Genomic DNA, 21,543 nt, shown 5'->3' on the forward strand with positions numbered 1-21,543 from the left:
TGGAGGGATGGGTGGAGGGATGGAGGGATGGATGGATGGATGGATGGATGGATGGATGGATGGATGGATGGATGGATGGATGGAGGGATGGAGGGATGGGTGGAGGGATGGAGGGATGGATGGATGGAGGGATGGATGGATGGATGGATGGATGGATGGATGGATGGATGGATGGAGGGATGGAGGGATGGAGGGATGGATGGATGGATGGATGGATGGATGGATGGATGGATGGATGGATGGATGGATGGATGGATGGATGGATGGATGGATGGAGGGATGGATGGATGGATGGATGGATGGATGGATGGATGGATGGATGGATGGATGGAGGGATGGGTGGAGGGATGGAGGGATGGAGGGATGGAGGGATGGAGGGATGGATGGATGGATGGATGGATGGATGGATGGATGGATGGATGGATGGATGAACACATGGATGGACAGATGGATGGATGAATGGACGGATGGCAATGTGGTTGGGTAAGTGGATGGACGCATGGATGGATGGTTGGGCAGCTGGATGGAAGTATGACTAAATGGACAGAGGAATAATTGGGTGGATGGTTGGTTAGTTGACTGGATGGACAGATGAACAAGGACAAGTGGGCAAAGAAGCACATAATCATGTGCTCCTGAGCCCCTTGTCCTCACGTTCTTCTTAACTCCCTGATGTAAACGACGAGAACAAAATGAAACAACTTGACACGGTGATTCACCTTCCATCAGCCCAGGATTAACCCCTGACTAACCAGGGCATGAGCTTCACGACAAAACTCACCTATGTACGGCCGCGTCAGCTCCCTGGGGCCACACAGCTGTGCTCGGGGAGCCCAGACAAGGTGTCATGGCTGACTCAGGTTCCCATCAGCAAGGAGCACAAGGAGTGCATCACAGCTGGGTTCTGCCTGGACCTGCACGAGCAAGGAGCAGGAAACCTCCTGCATGCCCCAGCTCCTCCTGCTCCTCCTCCGGGAAAGGGAGGACAGAAGGGAGGAGGCCCCAGGAGAAGGAGGAGGCTCCAGGAGTGGGAGAACAGGAAGGAGGAGGCTCCATCCACACCTCCCCGCCAGCGCTGCGTGCTGGGGCAAAGCCGTGTGCGAGCGGAGAGCGCGGGACGCCATGGCCGAGCGGCTGTCGGAGGAGCAGATCGCCGAATTCAAGGAGGCTTTTTCCCTTTTCGATCGCGACGGCGACGGCTGCATCACCACAAAGGAGCTGGGCACCGTCATGCGCTCACTGGGGCAGAACCCCACCGAGGCGGAGCTGCAGGACATGGTGGGAGAGGTGGACGCGGACGGCAGCGGCACCATTGATTTCCCCGAGTTCCTCTCGCTGATGGCGAGGAAGATGAGGGACTCGGACAGCGAGGAGGAGATCCGCGAAGCTTTCCGCGTCTTCGACAAGGACGGCAACGGTTACATCAGCGCGGCGGAGCTGCGGCACGTCATGACCAACCTGGGAGAGAAGCTGACGGACGAGGAGGTGGACGAGATGATCAAGGAGGCAGATTGCAACAACGACGGGCAGGTCAACTACGAGGAGTTTGTGAGGATGATGACGGAGAAGTGAGCTTCGTCCTCAGCCCGCAGGTAACTCGTGCCCGGCCCCACGTGCTCTGAAAGCCATGGAACCAATTGCAGCGGCACCACAAATGTCTCATTCCCCACCCCTGACCACCTCCTGCGTTGCTGCCGATGGTTGGCGGTTGGAAAAATCAATGTTTAAGGTGCTTTCTAAAAATTTTTCCTTCTTTTTTTTTTTTTTTTTCATAGGGAAAACAGAGACCATGGCTGTCCCCAGCCCCTCCATCCCCTACCGCCTTCTCTCTGCCATCCTGGGCTGAAAAATGATCTTTTATCCCAACTGGAGCATCGCCAACCTACGTCTGTGTTGGATGCAGGAGAGGGCTTGGGTCACGACAGCTTGGCATGGTGATAGACAATGGGGGGGGGACCCTCCTGCTTCCACCCTCAAGATGTACCTCTTGTGTTCCCAGAGGTGACAGTGGTCATTGTGCATCCATGAGAAACGTGCCGAGTCCAATAAAATGTCTCCCCTTGTCTACCAGTGCTTCCTTCTGCTTCGCTTTGAAACCACTGCTAAGAAACACCCTCAAAAAAGACACTGCCCTGATGAGGTGACAGGGATGGGGATGGGAACAGAATCGCCCCCATCCGTCTTCTCTCTGTTTTTTCACCCCGAAAGATGGAAAAATGCTCCCAGGGCTGCTCAGCACTCAGTTCCTGGGTTGTGGCCATCCCCATCTCATAATCCCATCCCTTTTGGAATCTGTTGGCTGAACCCATGTTTTGGCTTCTCCCAAAGGAAGGGCATTGAGGGCTCTTTTATCTCCCTCCCCATCCCAAGAGGAGGGTTGTTAGACCCCTGTTTCAAACAAGGCAGGACAGAATTACCTTAATCCACCCCACAATGCTGCCTTGACTCAGTTTCCCCACAAAGCAGGCGAAACTCCACTGCAGCAACTCTCCCGCCCTTGGGCTGGGAGGATTTCCTTTCTCTGTATGTAGGATTTGGAAAGAGAATTAATTGCAGCAGGTCTTATCAATGCTCCACCTCTACCAAGCAAGCAGAGCAGTGGTGAGAGCACGATGAAATCATTCCGAATGGGAAACAGCAGTTTTGGGGATGCGCAACCAAACAGAAGGATCTCAACTTTTTTTTGGCAACCCCAAATGTTTTCCCAGCGTTGGGAAAAGCAGACAGGAACCTGCATGCTGGGAGGGCTATGTCAGCGCTGAGCGCACCCACGCTCACTCCACCCCAACCCAGCAGCACCAACGCTGATGCTTTCACCACGAGCTCCCCTCTTGCTCACACACACAAGAAACAGAAAACATGAAAAGAGGCAAAAATCAACCCCAACCCAAAAAAAGAAACCAATCCAACACCATCGAGATAAGCCAAGGGGTCACAGCAGGCTGTGGTATCCAAAGTGCCTAAAATTAGACCTTCCTGAAAAATGTGGTTATTTATGAATGCTTCAGAGACAAAACTGTGCGCTGTATTTTTAGGGCTGACCTTTTCTCCTTCTATTCTGGGGTTGTTTAATTACCGGCGCGTTTTCGCACTGATCATCCTGAGCTGTTTTTCTTAATGACAGCCTTTAAAGGGAGGATGGACCACAGCCAGGAACGTTGGCCCTGCATTCTCATCATCAATTTTCATCCCGTGGAAAATGCCCGTTTTCCCCATTTCTCCTCTAATTTGAACCCATGGAAGCATGGTGAGGTTTTCCATTGCCAACACTAAGGATCATTCAAGGACAGCGAAGTGGGACTTGGGGGGTCAGTAGGAATGGCTGTTGGGAGATCTAGGATCCTTTGGGAGAGGATCTGGTAAACCCTTTAACATGGAACCTGGATGGGGATCACTTAGGGTAGGACGTTGGAATCACGTGGTGTGGTTGCTTGGTGGGGGATCATCTAGGATGGGAGCTGGGGGATCCCTTGGGATAAGACCTGGGGGATGATCTAAGAGGGGATCTGAGATCCAATGGGATGTGACAGGAGGAAGCCTGGCTGATTACGTGGAGTGGTACAGCTGGGATGGGACCTGGGGTATCCTCCAGGACGGGGCTTATGGGATTGCTTAAGATAGGATCTGGGGGTTCATATGGGGTGGCAAATGGGGAATGACATGCGATGGAGCTTGAGGGATCAGCTGGGTAAGACACAGGGGTTCGTCTCGGATGGGCCACCTATAATGGAGGACCCCATGGAATAGGACCTGGGGAATTGAGGGATCTCATTCCTGCCCTGACATGAGCTGAGGGTCACCTCTTCCCCAAAAATTCCAAAGGGACTCCCTGCAGTGGTGAGAGGCTGACAGCCCAGCACCCCTCTTCACTGTGTCCCCATTTTCCTGCATCCTGTGTGGCACTGACAATTTATCTCTAAAATGGGGGGACTCTTTTTTTTTTCTCTCTCTAAAATGATGGGATATAAGCAACCCCAAAACCTCCCAGCATCTTCAACCAAGGGAGCGGGAGTTGGGAGGTGCTTCAGCTCTGATGCTGCTGTATCAGACCCAAACTCCCCCCAGATATTCATTCTATCAAAAGAGGCATTTAGATAACATTTCAACCACAGGGCTGTAAAAACACAACAAGTAAATGGTGAGGAACAACCCTGCAGCTCCATCTCCAGCACAGAAGGAATGGGGAACTGTGCTGAGCACTTCCAAAGGATGTGAAAAAAGGAGGATGTGAAAGAATGAGGCTGCAGAAAAAGGAGGTTGTAGAAAATGGGCGTGCTAACAAGTGGGGAAAAGTCCTTTTGTGCAGCTCCAAGCTGGCAGGGAGAGGGGTGCCACAGGAACTGGGTTGAGTTCATAGAATAGAATCACAGAAACACCAAGGCTGGAAAAGACCTCCTAGATTATCCAGTCCAACCATCCACCTACCACCAATATTTGCCCACTAAACCACATCCCTGATGATCTCTAAGGTCCCTTCCAACCTAAGCCAAGTGTTATCCTTATGGGACCTGAAGATGGGACAAGTTGGACCAGGAAAGAGAATGTGGGACCTGAAGAGGGGACAAGAAGTTTCACCACTTCAAGGGGGAATGTCACCCATGTTAGGCACCAAGGGAATACGCTGGGATTTGGCTTTATCAGCCCCAAAAAAAGTAGCTCTGTGCAAGAAATCCTGCAAGAGTTAATGGAGTTGGGGAAGTGGCCACTACTGGTGCTGCTCCAGGCTCCATCCCTGCACCACTGGGGCATTTAATGGGAAATAAATCATGCTGTGAGCTCAACCACCACCACTCCATGCTGGGAGCCCTCCAGAACAGGGGGAGATTTAGGGCTTTTTCCATCTTTTCTTCCCATGGGACCAGGAGGGCCCATTTATCCACTCCTTGCCCATTACACGAGGGCCATCCAGGCTTGCACAGCTTTCACTCATTTCCCTTTTTTCTCCTCCAAAACACTTGTGTAAGGCCTTTGACACGGTCCTGTACCACATCCTTATTTCCAAACGGGAGAGATTTGGTTTTGAAGGGTGGATAAGGAGCTGGTTGGATGGTCGTAGCCAAAGGGCTGTGGTCAATGTCTCCATGTCCAGGTGGAGCTGGTGACGAGTGGTGTCCCCCAGGGGTTCATCCTGGGATCTGTGCTCATCTTTATCAGTGACACAGACGGTGGGATCGTGTGCACCCTCCTTCCAACCCCAGCTATTCTATGACTCAACATTACCATCACTACAACGTTAAAAGGCATTTTAATGGCTGTGCAGGAAACCTCAGCTTATGCCTATGGACAGGCGCCATCTTCTTGCAGGCAGCTGCAAAATCACTTTTTCCCTTTACACGACAGAGGGAGGTGATGAATTGGGTGTGAGAAAGCTCAGGTAAATGCTCGAGATCTTCAGTATTCTGTCATGTTTGTTTTTTTTTTAATGAAGAGGTAGAAGGCATATTTCATGCCCGTGCTTGCTTAGAGCATGGTGCAATGCACATCCAAAGGACACTGAAGGGCTTTGTTTGCTGCTGCTGAGATTTGGGCTTTGAATGCATGAAGCGTCCTGAAGACATTAAATAAAAAATGAAGAAACTGTGTTTGTGCTCTTCCACTCCCCACCCATGGACTCTATGATCTACAAGAGTCATTCAACTATTCTGTGATTCTATGACTCTATGATTCTTTAAGCTGAGAATCTACAACGTTTTCCCTGCAACTCTGAGCACAATTCCTTCATTCATGCAGGGGGAGGAAGAAGAATCCCCCCCACTTCTTCCAGGCAAAGCAATGGTTGTGTGCAGTACAAGGAGTTAATTCTTTGGAGCCATAAGGTTTTCTTCCAAGGCACCAGCTTGAGTCACACCTTGTTTTTTCTGGATTAACTTCATAAAGTTGGTGGGAAGCTGCTACGATCGAGTTCCCCGCTGGAGAGCAAGCAGCAAGCATCAGGAACAGCAGTGTGCTGTTTGCACCTGGACTCCTCCAAATACTGGGTGGAAGCAGGGTTATTTTGGAGCACTGGAAGCGTAACAGAGGTAGAAGGCAGGAAGGAGAAACCCGCAGGAGAGAGGAAGAGGATTGAAATGGTAAACTGGAGGTGCAGTTTGGGGCTTGGGTTCTTCCTTGGCTCTGGGAGCCCAGGAAGGGCATGGCTGAAAGCAGCACAGACCTGGAGTGTTTGGGTTTGTTTGCGTTGGGTTCAAGCCTTGATTTGACATTCAGATTAAAGAGTGAAAGAACTCAAATTGCAGCCAGAACTGACATAAAAATAAAAGCAAAGGGTGTAGCCCCAGCAGAGCCAGCTGAGGAGTTGCACAGAACTGAGATTCAGACCACCTCCTTCCTTTTCAGCACTCCCCAAACTCTTTGCCAACCCATAGGTACCGAAAGCAGCACTGGCCAGTCCCTATAAACTCAGTGTGAATTGAGGTTTGGGGACAGTCCAAGTTTTCCAGCCCCTGTTGGTCCTGCCAGTTGGGAAGAGCAAGAGAAGGGCAGATGTGGCACGGAGGGACATGTGGCATGGAGGGGATGGGTTGACGGTTGGACTTGATTATCTTAGCTGTCTTCTCCAACCTTAATGATTCTAAGTCACACAGATGAGATGCATACAGCTTGCAGCACATAAGGCCACCTTGGGCCCTTCTTTCTTAGACATGTAAGAGAAACAGTGCAAAAATAACCAGAGGAGCCCATCCAAGCCCCTTATACTGATGCTGCCAAAGAGGGTTAAAAGCATCATCACAGCTCCCAGAGCAGCTGGCAATTCATTACCTGCAGTGTGATGCTACATGAGACAGCAGGACAAATTGATGGGACAGTGTGCCACATCTATGCTCTCCATGAAGTCTTGTGGGTGATTCCAAGTCGTCCACATGTGTCTCACATCAAGCAGAGCTGTGCAGCAATGCTCTGGGGATGGATCAGCAAAAGCAGAGCACTGAGGATGGCAATTTGTAGGTCAGAACAGACTGCAATATAAACATTACCCCTCTCATCTAGCTTAGATGCCCACTTTAGGGCAACACTACCTTCAAAGCTTCTGATTTTCATTTTAATTTGGGGTTGCTGCAGAGATTTCCAGCTGTCCAGGAAATCTATACCTGCAGCCAGGGTGACTCTGTTACTCCTGCAGGAACTGCCCCCAAAAATTGCAGTCCAACATATTAACAGAAGCCAAAACTTTGCATTGGTTTAACCTTGCATTTACTTTGTCTTTGAGCTGTAAAATGCAATGGCTCAGAAGATGTCTCACAGCCAGCTGAGAAATCCCTGCAGGATTTAGGGAACTGAAGGCTGGATAGGATGGATAAAAGATTAAGAGCATCACCGTGGTCTCAGGTCTGCATCCATCATCAGGGTCTCTTAAAACCAAACTTCACAAACTTACTGTGGAGGAAAAAAAATGAAGATGACAGAAAAAGGAACTGGTCATTTTATTCTTGGCTGTTCCAGGAGCCTTTTGTACACTGGAAGCTTGGATTTTACCATCTCACCACTTCACCAGCTTAAGCTATGTTAAAAAAGCAGTGAGGGATTTGAGTTGGAATCAAGAGGAAGGGTTTTCATCCCAGAATACTGAAAGGTGGGTGCTTTCCTAATACAGATTTACCTGTAAGGACAAGCATATGAGGCAGAGGAAGCTTGTGTTGAAAGATATAATACAAAACCTTTATCTTAACAACCACAGGGGTGAACTCCGCTCCAGAGCTTCCCTGAGCTTCTTGGCAACTTCACATTTCTTCTGTGGCAAACATAAAACTCTGGATAGAATAATAAACAGATAATCCCATAAAAAGCACAGTCTCAGAAGGTTTCCTGTCCCAGTTCTGCACGATATCACATTGCAAAAAAAAAGAAGAAAAAAAAAAAAGAAGCAACAAATGGGTGTGTGGGAAATGAGCATAACCAAAAAAAAATCTAAAAAATAATAATTTGCTGGTCATCATTAAAGTGCATTCAGTTCCATTTCAGCTCTTGAACTCTGTGCTTGTGCTATTTTGCCCTGTCATGGTAGCTGCAGACAGAAGGCAAGCTACCATTCATCCTGCACAGCATGAAGGATGTTGAGAGCCCTGAGTTCTCTTGATCCCACGTCAGCCAGAGGATTTCTTGACCTTTACTGTTATTTAGAAGAGGAATTTGCTCTCATCACAGCGCTAAGGACCTGCTGCCAGAGAGCTCCATCCCTTTCACCCTGTGGTATGGAACGTCTCATCTGGAAGGAAGATGACAATTTTGGCTCTGCTCATATAAATGTCACCCTGGAGGTTTAAATCACCCAAGTACAAAGCTGCAAAGCACCTGCTGGAACCAAGAGACTCGAGCACAACTCAGCAGCAGCACTCCTGCTGCCAACCTCCATGAGGTTCCAGAACCAAGAGACAAACTCAGAAGGGAAAAAAATCCCAAATCCTAGGGCAGGGCCCTACTATTGCCTCTCACATGTGGGTCAATGCCACAGGGATTAGGTGTACCACTGCTTAAGGGATGTGCCCTTGCCATACAGAGCTCTGTACTTTGGGCAACACTGGGCAACACATCTGCCTCTTATTGCACTTCAAAGCAACAAATAGGTCGCAGTGGCTCAGTGAAAGTGGAAAATATTCTTTGGGACCAGCTGTCTGGAAGGAAGCTCTTCCTGGGACATGCAGACAGACCTGTCTCCTGCTTGGGCTTCAAGGGGAGACATAAAAACATCCTATAGGAACATGACAGTACAAGCTGGCTCACCGTCAGCAAGGACTGGGGACTTCATTTGCCTCCAGCTGGAGCACACAGGTCACTCAGGACTTGTTACTTGGCATTGATAGTTATCACTCCAGTTATTAACAGAAAGGTGGGCTCCAGTGTTCCCAATTCAGAGACATGCACATCCATAAGCAGACTATCACCTCCAAATCCCTTTGCAGGCAGTGGGAACAGGTGTCCCAAAGAAGCTGTGTATCATCCAAACACAGGCATCTAAAACAGGAGGGATGAATCATGCTCTGGAAGTATCTATTTCTCTTCACTGCCTGCAAAGGGAGTCTGGCTGGATCGTACAGAGATGTGTTTAGGTTGGAGACAGCTAAAATTAGGCAAGATAAATCCCATGCACAGAGCAAGCACTACAGCCTGAAATGCAGCGACAGTCAAACAGAACACCCTGGGAGAGGCTGCAGCTCCAGAGCAGCACTACACCTTGCCTAAGGTTGTCTGTGCTCAAACAATTCCTCACAGAGAAGAGGAAGGGATGGGAAGCGCTGCCTCATAAATACTATTTACACCAGTTTGCTTAAATTAAAACTCATTTCTTGTGGGGAGGTAGAAGAGAAAGAGATGGATACTTCATGTTGTGCAGTCAGTGTCCTTCCCAGCCACCTTGGTGCCTGTCAGTTGTAGGACAGGTACTGGATTAACCTCTGAGGGATGTTGAGTTTGGCAATCTTCTCCAGCGCTCGCTGCCCAGCAGCCCTCCTCACTGTTACTCTGCAGAGCTGTGACAGACTCAGAGGTGTTTCTGAACGGAGAAAAGAGGACACAAAGTTAATGCTGCAGCTCAGCAGATGGCTGAGTGTCCATCTGTGCATGCACTGAATCATCTGCTGTGGTCCACAGGTGCCATTCAAGACTCAGATTGCCCTAAGATTGCACTGAGCCTCAGCAATGGCACACGTAGGAATAAAACCTACTTCCAGCACTGCTTTACTGCTTTGCTTCTCCACCTGAGGGCTACATCGACTGCTTGCTCTGCTCAGAGCTCCAATAAAGTGTTTGATCCCCTTTCAGACAGCCCCAATTTGCAGCCTCCACCCCAGATGTCGATGCCTGCATGCATGTGCATGGTTATGATCAGGCACTTTGCTCTGGATGGAGCTAAGCAGCTGCTGTCCCTACAATCACATCCTCAATAACCAGCAGCATCCAAGATCACCATCTGTCCTGAATTTAATGATGCAAGCTGCAAAAAAAGAATACTATTAGAGTTGTCACAGTACTGCTACAACAATGTGTTAAAAAGCAGCTAGACAGGCAGTTCTGCCAGCTGAGTTGTCAGGACAGTAAACTCTAACAAGGTATAACAATTATTTATGGCACTGTAGAGCTCAGCCTCTTTACCCAGATCAGCTGCAGCCAGAACAGCACGCTTTGCTGCAACCTGAGAGCAATTCAGAGAGACTCCTATAAGAGAATCATCAGTCTTAAGGTGCTCACTACAAAAAGGATTGCATCCACAGCCTCTCTGGGCAGCCTGTTCCAAAGCTCCTCACCACTCTCTGTAAAGAACTTGCCCCTGATATCCAACCTAAATCTTCCCTCCTTCAACTTCAAACCATTTCCTCTTGTCCTGTTGTTATCTCATAGTTGACTCCCCTCCTGTTTGTAGGCTCCCTTTAGGTCCTGCAGGCTGCACTGAGGTCACCCCACAGCCTCCTCTTCTCCATGCTCAACAAGCCCAGCTCCCTCAGCCTGTCTTTGCAGGACGTGCTGCAGCCCTCTGCTCATCTCTGTGGCTCCTCTGGCCCCTCTCCAACAGCTCCCTGTCTTTCTTGCACTGGAGGCCCCACACCTGGACGCAGTGCTGCAGATGGGGCCTCAGGAGGGCAGAGCAGAGAGGGACAATCCCCTCCTGTCCCTGCTGCCACCCCTCTGCTGATGGAGCCCTGGATACCATTTGCTTTCTGAGCTGTAAGAGCACACTGCTGGCTCACGTTCAGTTTTCCACCCACCAGGACCCCCAGGTCCTCCTCTGCAGGGCTGCTCTCAAGGACTGCTCCTCCCAGTCTGTAGGGCTGCCTGGGATTCCTCCAGCCCAAGTGCAAAACCTTGTACTTTTAGTGCAATAGCACTGGCAGCCACTGAATTCCCAGGGCAAGGGATCACATTTCACTCACTTTCATAGTACTCAAAGCATTTTGCTGTGGGACTGCTTCTCAGGGTGTAATCTGATGGCTTCTTTCCTCTGTTGTCTCTTGCGTAGATATTTCCTCCAAACTCAATCAGCATCTCCACCAGATCCACATTCTTCACTTTTGCTGCATGGTGGAGGGCTGTCTCGTGGAGTTTAGCAGCATTCACATTCGCCCCTGAGACCAGAAAGGAAAACAAACCTGTTTATGAAAGCCTCATTTGACCCAAATGTTAAGGAGTGGTTTTAAGTAGGGAACAAAATCCTATTAACACAAGTATGAGTGGCTAGAAAGAGATCCAAACCAAATACTACAAACAGGAAACCATACTGCTGAACAAGTTCTCAGTGCTGCCAGTGCGTGAGTTTTCTTCTCTGGCTTCGTTTTCTTTGTAGAGAAAGAATTTTAGTCAATGTTACTGAGTAAATAAGCTGCTAAGTGTGAAGTTCAAAAGTGCTTCCTGAACCTATGCTGCCTGAAGCCATTCCCAGTCACCCCAGTGGAGTGCTCACACACAAACAGTGATGTCCTTGTTAAGCACTGGATGTAGAAGCTTGCCATCAGACACTACTGCAGGATCAAGTCTTTTCTGGGGAATCAGTCAGTCCAATCTGAAGGTGGGTGCCCAAAACAAGGAGCTGGAGGGATAGAAAACAGATTGGCTTAGCTACAGAAGTTCTAGACAACTAACACTGAAAAAGCCAAATCCTCCCTGGGTCAAATCACTTCATGGTAAGCACAGGCAAATACGAGAAGCCCAGTTCCAAGTGAGCAGCATGAAAAGTTGAAGATGAAATCTGGAGTTGTGTAATGCTGACTTGAAATCCAGCAAACTCACCTAGGTATAACACTAAGCAGATCTCCCAGAGGCATGAGGTGACCTCATCTCTGCTTTCTTGCACAACATCAAACCCTGACATCTCTCTCTAAGATTTATGCAAGGCCATACGACTGTGTCAACAAAACTGAAAGTGTGTATTCTAGCTGCTATCACTGAAATGTTGTTCCAGGGGGCTACAGGGGTGCTGATTTTCATTGAAAAAAGGAGAATGGAATGAAGCTTTGCCCGACTGAATGCCAAACTTTCCTCCTTTACCATCTTTGCCATGCTGGGAATGAATAAGCTCTTGGGCAAGAGCGTCATGGTGGGACACCAAAAGGGAAATGCTGCACACAGTCAGCCCAAAACAAACCCCACAGCTGCCCTACCTGCCTTAAGCAGCAACTTCACACAGTCCAGATGCTCCCGGGCACAGGCCACGTGTAGGGGTGTCCCAAAATGGCAGTCGTGAGCCTCCAAGTTGGCACCGACGTCTATGAGGAGTTGCACACAATCTGAGCTGCCTTTAGAAATAGAAGATCTGAGTCAAAAGGAAGAATCCAGCTCAAATAGATGAGATCAGCTTGAGGCAGGAGCAGCTTGTTTAATATTTGAGGCGATGGGTGCAAAATAGAAACACTTGTGAGCCAGATGCTATACCATAGGACAGAGGCTGAGAACAAGGGCACAAGAGACAACTACATCTGCACAGCATTAAGCTAGAGCTAATGATCAAACCAACGTGATTCCGAGGGCTGGCACTAAGCAGCCAGTGGTTTGCAGAATTGGTTGCATGGCTGAATTAGCCCAGGGTGGATGAGATCACCTTCGAGACCACAACAGCCTTCATTTTTCCATGTGACTTAAGGCACTCAGCAGCACAGTCTTAGGAAAAAGGTTCAACAGGAGAAAGTTAAGCAGGAGCTGACAATTTACAATGGCTGCTGCAGTTTTCCTCTCTTGAGAAGATGGTGTTTTATCTGCCTAAGATCTGATCCCCTGCCCATCACGTGGGATGAAAGCACCCAACACAAGGGGCTGCTTTATTCCCCCAGCACCACTGTGCTTTGCATTCTGAGTTCATTTTCCAAGCTGCAAATAACTGTGCAAGGATAAGACCACGCCAGCTTACCGTTCATGCAGGCTTCATGAAGAGGGGATGCTGTGTACAGGGGAGGGTTCACTTTGGCACCATGGGACAGCAGCACTTTCACACACTCAATGCTCCCTGAGGCACAGGCATCGCAGAGTGGAGTGCTGCCATCAATATTCCTGGCATCCACCTCCAAGGAAGAAGAAATCATAGAATCATAGAATGGCCTGGGTTGAAAAGGACTGCAATCATCATCCAGTTTCAACCCCCTTGCTGTGTGCAGGGTCACCAACCACCAGACCAGGCTGCTCAGAGCCACATCCAGCCTGGCCTTGAATGCTTCCAGGAATGGGGCATCCACAGCCTCCCTGGGCAAATGTTACATGCTCACCTTACGTGAGCTGCTGTGGAGAGGCACCCTCTTGACTACATTTTTAATGTTATTACCCCTAGCACTGTCCTGAGCTCAGGAAATAGTTGTTGACACTCCCAGCATCCTGGCTGGTGCTGTTTCTATAGCTCCCAGAGTGTGTTAACATCACAGAATCATAGAATGGCTTAGGTTGGAAGACTCATCATATCATAGAATCATCACAGAATGGCCAGGGTTGGAAGGAACCTCAAGGATCATGAATCTCCAACCAATGCAGGGCCACCAACCTCTCCATTTAATACCAGACCAGGCTGCCTAAGGCCCCATTCAACCTGGCATTGAACACCTCCAGGGATGGACGGGGCATCACAGCCTCTCTGGGCAGCTGTTCCAGCACCTCACCACTCTCTTTGTGAAGAATTTGCCCCTGACATCCAATCTAAATCTCCCCTCCTTCAATTTCAAACCATTTCCCCTTGTCCTGCTGTTATCTACCCTTCCAAAGAGTTGAAGAAGACCATCAAGCTCCAACTTCCTGCCATGCACAGGGTTCCTAGCCAATAGATCAGGCAGCCCAGGGACATCCTGAACACTTCCAGGGATGTAAAAAATAGCTACCACAGTTTAGGATGTTCCCTCTCTCCTAATGCTTCCCTGTTGCTCCCCTGTTGAACATCACCAGTGCTGCAGCTGAGCCAGCACAGCACGATGTACAAGTACTCCTTGTCTGTGCCAGTGCAAAGTCCTGCTTTGTGATGGGCTGAATATGCAATGAGGAGCACAGCACACACACATGTGATCAGTTTCACCAGGTTCACTCTGAGGACAGCCAACCTCAGCGTGTGAGATGTCACAATCCACTGAAGACTGTTTCAGCAGATTCTTTTCTGTGTAATAAAACTAAAGTAAGAAGAGAAGAAGCTTAAGAATAAGCCTAAATCCAATCATGCTTCCCGCTCCACCTCTTAGCCTTATGATCACAGAATTGTTTGAGTTGGAAGGAACCCTGAAAGGTCACCTAGTCCAACTTCCCTGCAATGAACAGGGACACCTTCAGCTCGATGAGGTGCTCAGAACCCCATCCAGCCTGACCTTCAGCATCTCCAATGAAGGGCCATCCACCAGCTCTCTGAACCCTGACTCATCCCAGCTGGCTTTAGGTACTTGAGTCATCTCAATTAGATTACCCCAGGCTCTGCCAATAGTCAGCATGGAGAGTGGGGGAGAGAGAACAATCTCCAGGAGGTTGTTTAAATCTCCCACAAGTTCCAATACCCTCTGAAGAGGTGTGCCTCCCTTTGCTGACTATCAGGAAAGCCCAGGATGACTCAGGCTGCCTCTTCACAAAAATCACAGGATGTTTTCATTTGGAAGGGTCCTTTAAGACCAAGTTCCAGCCCCCCTGCCATAGGCAGGGACACCTCCCTCTTAGATCAGGTTGCTCAAAGTCTCTCTTCGACCAGGTTGCTTAAAGTTCCATCCAGCCTGGCTTTGAATGCTACCAGGGAGAGAGCATTAATATACCAACAAAATGTTCAGAGCCAGATGGAGTGAATCCAGACCCCAGAAATAAAATCAGACATCAAAACAAAGTGGACTTTGAGGCACTGTTTTTCTAGGTTAGGACAAAACCTGGCTCTGAGCAGCCTGATTGAGCTGTAGGTGGCCTCGCTTACTGCAGGAGAGTTGGACTGGATAATCTTTAAGGGTCCTTTCAAACTCAAATGATTCTACAATTCTGTGGACATCATCTTACAACAGTACTTGGGGCTCCTTTTGATCTCAGTGCAAGGTGAGAGCGTAGCAACAGCACAGACCATGGAATCACAGAACAGCCCAAGCTGGAAGAGATCTACAAAGATCATCAAGTACAGCAAGTACCCATCTACAGCATGGTGGCTTGGTTTCCACGTGGATCACAACTGAGCACTCACTTGGGCCCCTGCAGCCAAGAGGAGTTTGACACACTGCGTCTGCCCTCGCAGGCTCGCCTCGTGCAGGGGGGTGATGGAGTCGTAGGTGACGGCGTTGACGCAGGCTCCGTTCTCTATCAGCTGCTGCAGCTGAAGGATTTCTCCCTGCCTGGCTGCTTCGTGAACCGGGGTTCGATCAACCCAGAAGCCTACAGAGGAAAAAAAAGAGAAATGATTTATTATTATTATTTTTAAATCCACGTGCAGGGATTTCTCCACTTTTCTCCACTGCGCTGGAGAAAAGCAGCTCTGCTGGAATGGGAAAACAGGCTCGTAGATTCACAAACACAGATTGGCTTGGGTTGGAAAAGATCTTTAAGATTATATAGTTTCACACCCCTAAGAAGAAAGAGATGGGAATTAAAAACTTATTTCTTACTGTATCCCCAATCCAGCATGCAATGCTTTGCACTGGGGGCTCTCCATTGGGCTGCTCATAATGCTGCATTCCCTTTTGCTTGAAGCTTTCCTCCACAAACAAACCCTCCAGCAGGTATAGATTCACCCCATTGTGTTCACACCTAACCAGCACTAGGAGCAATGTCCTTCCTGTCTCCAGCTAAAATCACTGGAAATGGGATGTCAACGATGGGAAAAGCACAGTCCCACCTATTTTCACACTTCCTTCAGTAAGGTAAGCTTGTCCTCTCTACAAAGACACATACCTCAGTGTTCTGCCAAAGCAGGGTTTATATGAGCAGTCTGGTGCTGCTTGCTTTCAGGTCAATGACAACAACAATTGGCAAATGACACCTTAAAACTACAGCTCCTCCCAAACTACCTTTCTGTAGAACCTGTTTCAAGGCAAGCACTCACAGCTGTGGGATGGGAGAGAAAGGGCAGAGATGAGCAGAAGCCTCAGTTTATACAATTCTGAGGATGATTTCATAGAAACGTTTGAGTGGGAAACGACCCTTAAAGGCCATCCAGTCCAACTGCTCTGCAATGACCTGCAGCTCCATCAGGTGCTCAGAGCCCCATCCACCCTGACCTTGATGGATGGATGGAGCATCCACCTACTCTCTGGGCAACCTGTTCCAGTGCTTTACTACCGTTCCTGTAAAATACTTTTTTTCCCCCTTATCTCTCATCTAAATCTCTCCCTCTTGGCATATTCAGCCTGTTTCTCGGGGAGATTTAGGAAGACCTTGCACTTGGATTTATTGAACCTCACGAGGTTCTCCTGGGTGCACTCCTTGAGCTGTCTGGGTCTCTCTGGATGCCATCCCATCCCTCAGGCATGTTGACTGCACAACACAGCTTGGTGTCATCTGCAATCTTGCTGAGGGTGCACCTGATGGCACCACTGATGTCCTTGATGAAGATATTAAGGAGCCCCAGTCCCAGCACTGACCCCTGTAGGACAACACACATCACTGATCTCCATCTGGACACCGCAGCGTTGACCACCACTCTCTGAGCACAACCCCATCACCACCAAAGGGTCCACCCATCAAATCCAAATCTTTCCCACGTGGAGTTAAAGACTCATAGAATCGTTAGGGTAGGAAGGACCACTAAGATCACCCAATCCAACCATCAACCCATGCCTCCAGTGCCACATCTCCATGATCTTTCACCACCTCCAGGGATGGTGACACCCCCCCTCCTCCCCCCTCATCCCCCTGCCTCCCTGGGCAGCCTGTTCCAACCCCTGACCCCTCTTTCAGAGAATAAACTGCCTTTAATACCCAACCTGTGCCTCCCTGGCACATCTTCAGGCCATCACCTCTCGCCCCACCAGCAGTACAGTATCTCCCATAGGACGGTTAATCAGGGCCCCATCGCTCCCCTCCCTTCCCTGACCCCAAATCCTCCCCAAAACACAAAACAACCGCCCTCTTTCCTCCCCCCCACACAGCCCATCCCTGCTCCCCCGGCCCCACGCACTGATGTCACCCCGCAGCGAGCCGCTGCCCCCGGGGATCGCCATAGCCCCAAAAGCGCCGGGGACGATCCGGTGTTCAGCGGTCCGCCCAGGAACCGCCCTACGCTCCGCCCCGCAACGCACTGGGGGACGCTGGGAGACGTAGTGCGGGGGGAGGAGAAAAGGGGGCACGGGTGTGCATGGGGTGAAGGGTGTACTGGAATGGGGAGAGGGAGGGCTGGTGTATAGGGGGGGTCTGATGAGGGGGGAGAGTTGTTACTACGAGGACTGGTGTGTGTGGGGTCAGGGAGAGGGGACTGGGGTCAGTGGTGCGGGGTGAGAGGGAGTATTGGGGTCACTGGTGTATAAATGGTAGTGATGTGGGGAGAGGAGGGGTAAGGGGTACTGATGTGTGGGGAGAAGGGGGTACTGGAGGTACTGGTGTGGGAAAAGGGATGAGTGGTGTATGAGGGGTCAGTGGTGTGGGGAGAGAGGGGATTGGGGTCAGTGGCGTGGGGTGAGAGAGGATTGGGGTCAGTGGTGTGGGGTGAAAGAGGATTGGGATCAGTGGTGTGGGGTGAGAGGGGGTACTGGAGAGACTGGTGTGTGGAGAGAGGGGGACTGGGGTCACTGATATGTGGGGAAGGGGGCATTGAAGGGATTGATGTGGGGAGTGAGGGGTCTGGGGTCACTGGTGTGGGGTGAGAGGGGTACTGGACAAACTGGTGTGTGGGGAAAAGGATGCTAAAGGGGCTGGTTTGTGTGGGGAGAGGGGGATTGGGGTAACTGGTGTGTGGGGAGAGAAGGGGACTGGGAGGACTGGTCTGTGGGGAAGGGGGCGCTGAAGGGGTTGATGTGGGAAGAGGAATCTGGGGTCACTGCTGTGTGTGTGGAGTTGGAGGTCTGGGGTCACTGGTGTATGGAGAGAGATGCTCTGGGAGGATGAGTGTGTAGGGAGGAGGGAGGCTGAAGGGATTGATGTGGGGAGACAAGGACTGGGGTCACTGGTGTGTGGGGAAAGGGGCAGCGGGAGGACTGATGTGTGTGTGGGGAGAGGGAACAGCAGAGACTGGTGTGGGGAGAAAGGCAACTGGGGGAACTGGTGGGGAGAGGGAGGTGCTGGGGGAACTGATGTGCGAGGAGAGGGTTTCTAGGTGGACTGGTATATGGGGAGAGGGGATACTGGGGGCACTGGTGCAGGGGAGAAGGGGTACTGGAGTATGGAAGGTACTGTTGTGTAGGGAGAGAGGGGACTGGGTTGTGGACAGAGTGGTTTCTAGGGGGACTGGTGTATGGGGAGAGGGGGTACTTGAAGGCACTGGTGTGAGGGGGCTTGTTGGGGGAAGTGGTGTAAGTGGGAGAGGTTACTGGGGGTCCTGTGTGTACTGGTATGTATGAGGCACATGTTTGTATGTGTATGTTTGGGGGAGTTCTTGCAGCAAAAAGAAGTTTTGGGGGTGTTGGAGGGGGTAGGAAGAGCACTGGGGTAGAAGTGGGGCAGCTGGGATGTGTTGTGTACCACAAACGTGGAGGTTCTGGCATGGAGCGAGCTGCTCTTCGTCACCAGGACCAAAGCAAGTTCCTCATTAATTAAGTAATTGATTGTATTACCTCCTGGAAACAGCACGTCACACATGGAGTGTAGAGCTGGGCTTCTGGCCTCTCTGTTGGCAGATTTAATGGCTTGTATAAAGGTATGAGCTCACTGTTTTTTTTTCTGGTCCTGCGTATGCAGTGTTAGAGCCAATGGCTGTTCTGCAGAAGGCACACATAGATTAAAAACAGCAGAAACCAAAGCACAGAAAGGTGATTTGTCACAGATTTCAATAAGAAATCAGTGAGAAGCTGAAAACGAACCCTGAATCCCTTCAGTCCCACTTGATGTACACAGCAGAGTGCAACACCCCCCATCTTGGAAATCTTTATGTAAAGCTTCCTAAATAACTGTGCTCACACAGAGGCAGCAGCAGAACCTGCAGCCACGTACCCAGCTGATGAAACCACTGATAAATTGCTGGTGTTTCAGTGCCACAGGAGGCAAATGCAGTATCAGCTCACGTGCTGCAGGCACACAGCTCCAAGCACATCCCTTCCTTCAGGTCAGGAGCAAATTGCTGATCAGTTTCACAGGACAAGCCACGGCAGCCATGCTGCAGGAGGAGTGTGTTGCTCTGGGCTCATGCATATAAGCAGCACTGCCATAAATTCTTGCACACTTTTCTCTGCTTCACTCATCAGGATTAAACCACAGTGTTGTGTAATACACATCTCATACCTTCCCCTCCTGCTCTGTCCCTTAATTACAGCTTTTTGCATTAGAGATGTAGGAAAAAGAACCCAGGCTGTGCTGTTGTCTACTATTCATCTCCATTTTTTTCTTCCCCTGAGAGTGAAGTTCCCCCTCCTGTACTCATGGCCAGAAATACAAAGCATTTATTGTCCTAATTCCCAATTATTTAGGTAGCTGAGTAAGAAGATTTGATGCCTGTATGTTTCTTTTTGCCCTGGCCCAAAAGAGAAACCAGACCTGCTTCTGCACGGGCAAGGAGTTAAATTTGCATGCTGGTTTGAGAAATGCAACTTGACTCCGTGCTTCCTGTGCTGCAGGCTCAGAATATTGGCACCTTCTTTTTGCTGGCTTTGTCTGCAGCTTGGACCTGTGCCACGTTGATAGCATCGTTAACCTTTTCTCATTTACATCCAGGTCTGGAAGGAGGGAGTGTGTGTGTCTGTTGTCACCTGTGTCCTCCTTCCCCCTTGCATCCTCTCAGTCTTCCCCTGATATTCTTTCCAAAGTGCTGGAGGCAAATTAACAAAGAGATACAAGGAATGGATTAAAAACAAAGATCCCTCACCCCAAACAATCTGCAGGAGCAGATCTGCAAGGAGAACTCCTCCCTCTGAGAGCAGATCCTGCAGGATTCCTTCCTTCCAGCCACGCTCCTGCAGTTGCTGCTCGTGCTTTTGTTGCCCGTTCATTTTGCAGTTTTGTGGGTGTCCATCAGGAGGCTGTGAGCTGAGGAGCACCTGTTTCCTCTTTCCAACCACAGCTGCATCAAGTCTGAAAGCAGAAATAAATTTAAAAAAAGAAAGGAGAAAAAAAAGAAGACATTTAAATCATTTCTTAGAATGTAATCTATTGCTTCTTACATATTCTGCAGTTTACATTGTGAGTAAGCAGCACAGTTATGATTATTATTATGTTTTTTTTTTTAGGAAGCTTCCTCAATTATGATTGGAAAATCAATGGTGAAAAGACTTGATTATATATATATATTGCTTTGTTCATCATTGAAAAGTGCTAATGACACTCATTATTTTTGACTCATTTCCTGGCTGGACCTTGTAGGCTTTGTAGCTTTGTGTTTTTGCCATCATAAAAACACAATAAAACAATTGAAGTTTGATTAGAGGCTTTTGTAGGGGGTAGTTTGTTAGTTTTAACAGTTTTGGCCCTGTTTCCTCAGTGCTGTTAGAAACACTCGAGTGTTTGTCATCACAACTTGAACAAAATTCGGTTCCCCTCGGAAGCTGCAAGATGCCAAAATAGCCCAAAAGCAAATATAAGAATAAATCAAAGCAGAAACTGAAGCTCTTAACCGTGTTTTACTGTGCACTGTGAGCAAATCCTGGAGTTTGACTGCAATAAAATATGAGGCATTTTCCAACAAACACGAGAAGCAATGTGTCATTAATGGGCACGTCAGGAGGTGGAGAATTGTTTGGGATTTGCTGAGAAATTAACGATTGGGAGGCTGGGAAACACAACTTTGTGTTTCAACTTTTTCTTTGCTGTTTGGTTCAACGCTCATTTATAGAAAGCAAAGCAGAAATGGAATGGAAATAAAGCTCTTTCCACACCCCCCTGGATTAAACCAGGAGGGCTGAACCTTCAGCAGCCTGGCTCTGTTGGCATCCTGCTTAAAATGCTCTGAAGTCTTCACACCAATCTTCTGTGCTACCTTTAAAAAGAGAACTGCAGGTTTTTGTTGTTGGTTTTTTTCTGGGCATGCCAACAGAAATGGCCAAACACAACAAAATGGGCAACTGAAGTTCTCTAGCCCCACTCTTCTCTTTCAATGAAGGTCTTGAGCCAACAGTTCCCAAGTAGAAGAGTAGAAGTAGAAGTAGAAGAGAAATGAAGACGTGGCTTTAATTTGTTCTCATAGCCAATGAAAGGCTTTTCACACCTGGGCATCAGTGCCACCAGCCAGCCATGGAGTGCACAACCCCAATGGATTTGGCCCTGAGGTCCACCCAAACATCAAGACTTACTCTGAATTACCTTCAGCCACAAACAGCCTCCTCCCATCTGTGTTCCTTCCACCGCAGACAAAGGGGCAGTTCACACTTCGAATGCTCCCACAGGCAGGGGAGGAAGGAGGTGCTTCAGCAAGCCATCAGTTTTCTAGAAAATGGATAAAAGGAGTCTATGAAACTGTGATATCATTGCCACATTGGGTTGAAACCAGCCTACGGCTTCAGAAACCAAGAAAAAGCCAAGCCTAACTTTGATGCCACACATAAAAAATACATTAAC

The 21,543-nt window shown here is 49.1% G+C and overlaps 2 protein-coding genes across 3 annotated transcripts; one reads left to right on the forward strand and one right to left on the reverse strand.

Annotated features, from left to right (window-relative positions):
- Positions 1-1,079: 1,079 nt before the first annotated feature.
- On the forward strand, positions 1,080-2,038 carry LOC128079715 (calmodulin, striated muscle). The gene is made up of 2 exons (XM_052681175.1): positions 1,080-1,592; positions 1,776-2,038. The coding sequence occupies exon 1, from the start codon at positions 1,123-1,125 to the stop codon at positions 1,570-1,572; it is 450 nt and encodes a 149-aa protein (XP_052537135.1). The 5' UTR covers positions 1,080-1,122; the 3' UTR covers positions 1,573-1,592; positions 1,776-2,038.
- A 5,364-nt stretch (positions 2,039-7,402) lies between these two features.
- ASB13 (ankyrin repeat and SOCS box containing 13) lies at positions 7,403-17,132 on the reverse strand. Of its 2 annotated transcripts, none has more exons than XM_052681171.1 (6): positions 17,027-17,132; positions 15,098-15,285; positions 12,830-12,980; positions 12,087-12,221; positions 10,863-11,054; positions 7,403-9,487 (listed from the first exon to the last, which is right to left on the reverse strand). In XM_052681171.1, exons 1-6 carry the CDS (start codon positions 17,067-17,069, stop codon positions 9,360-9,362), a joined length of 837 nt encoding a protein of 278 aa, XP_052537131.1. In that variant the 5' UTR covers positions 17,070-17,132; the 3' UTR covers positions 7,403-9,359. The 2 variants fall into 2 exon arrangements, with proteins under 2 accessions (XP_052537131.1, XP_052537132.1); XM_052681172.1 differs by lacking the exon at positions 17,027-17,132 and adding an exon at positions 15,516-15,774.
- Between the last annotated feature and the right edge of the window lie 4,411 nt (positions 17,133-21,543).

Source organism: Tympanuchus pallidicinctus, unplaced genomic scaffold (assembly GCF_026119805.1).
Source record: "Tympanuchus pallidicinctus isolate F22 unplaced genomic scaffold, pur_lepc_1.0 scaffold19, whole genome shotgun sequence".
Lineage (NCBI taxonomy): Eukaryota > Metazoa > Chordata > Aves > Galliformes > Phasianidae > Tympanuchus > Tympanuchus pallidicinctus.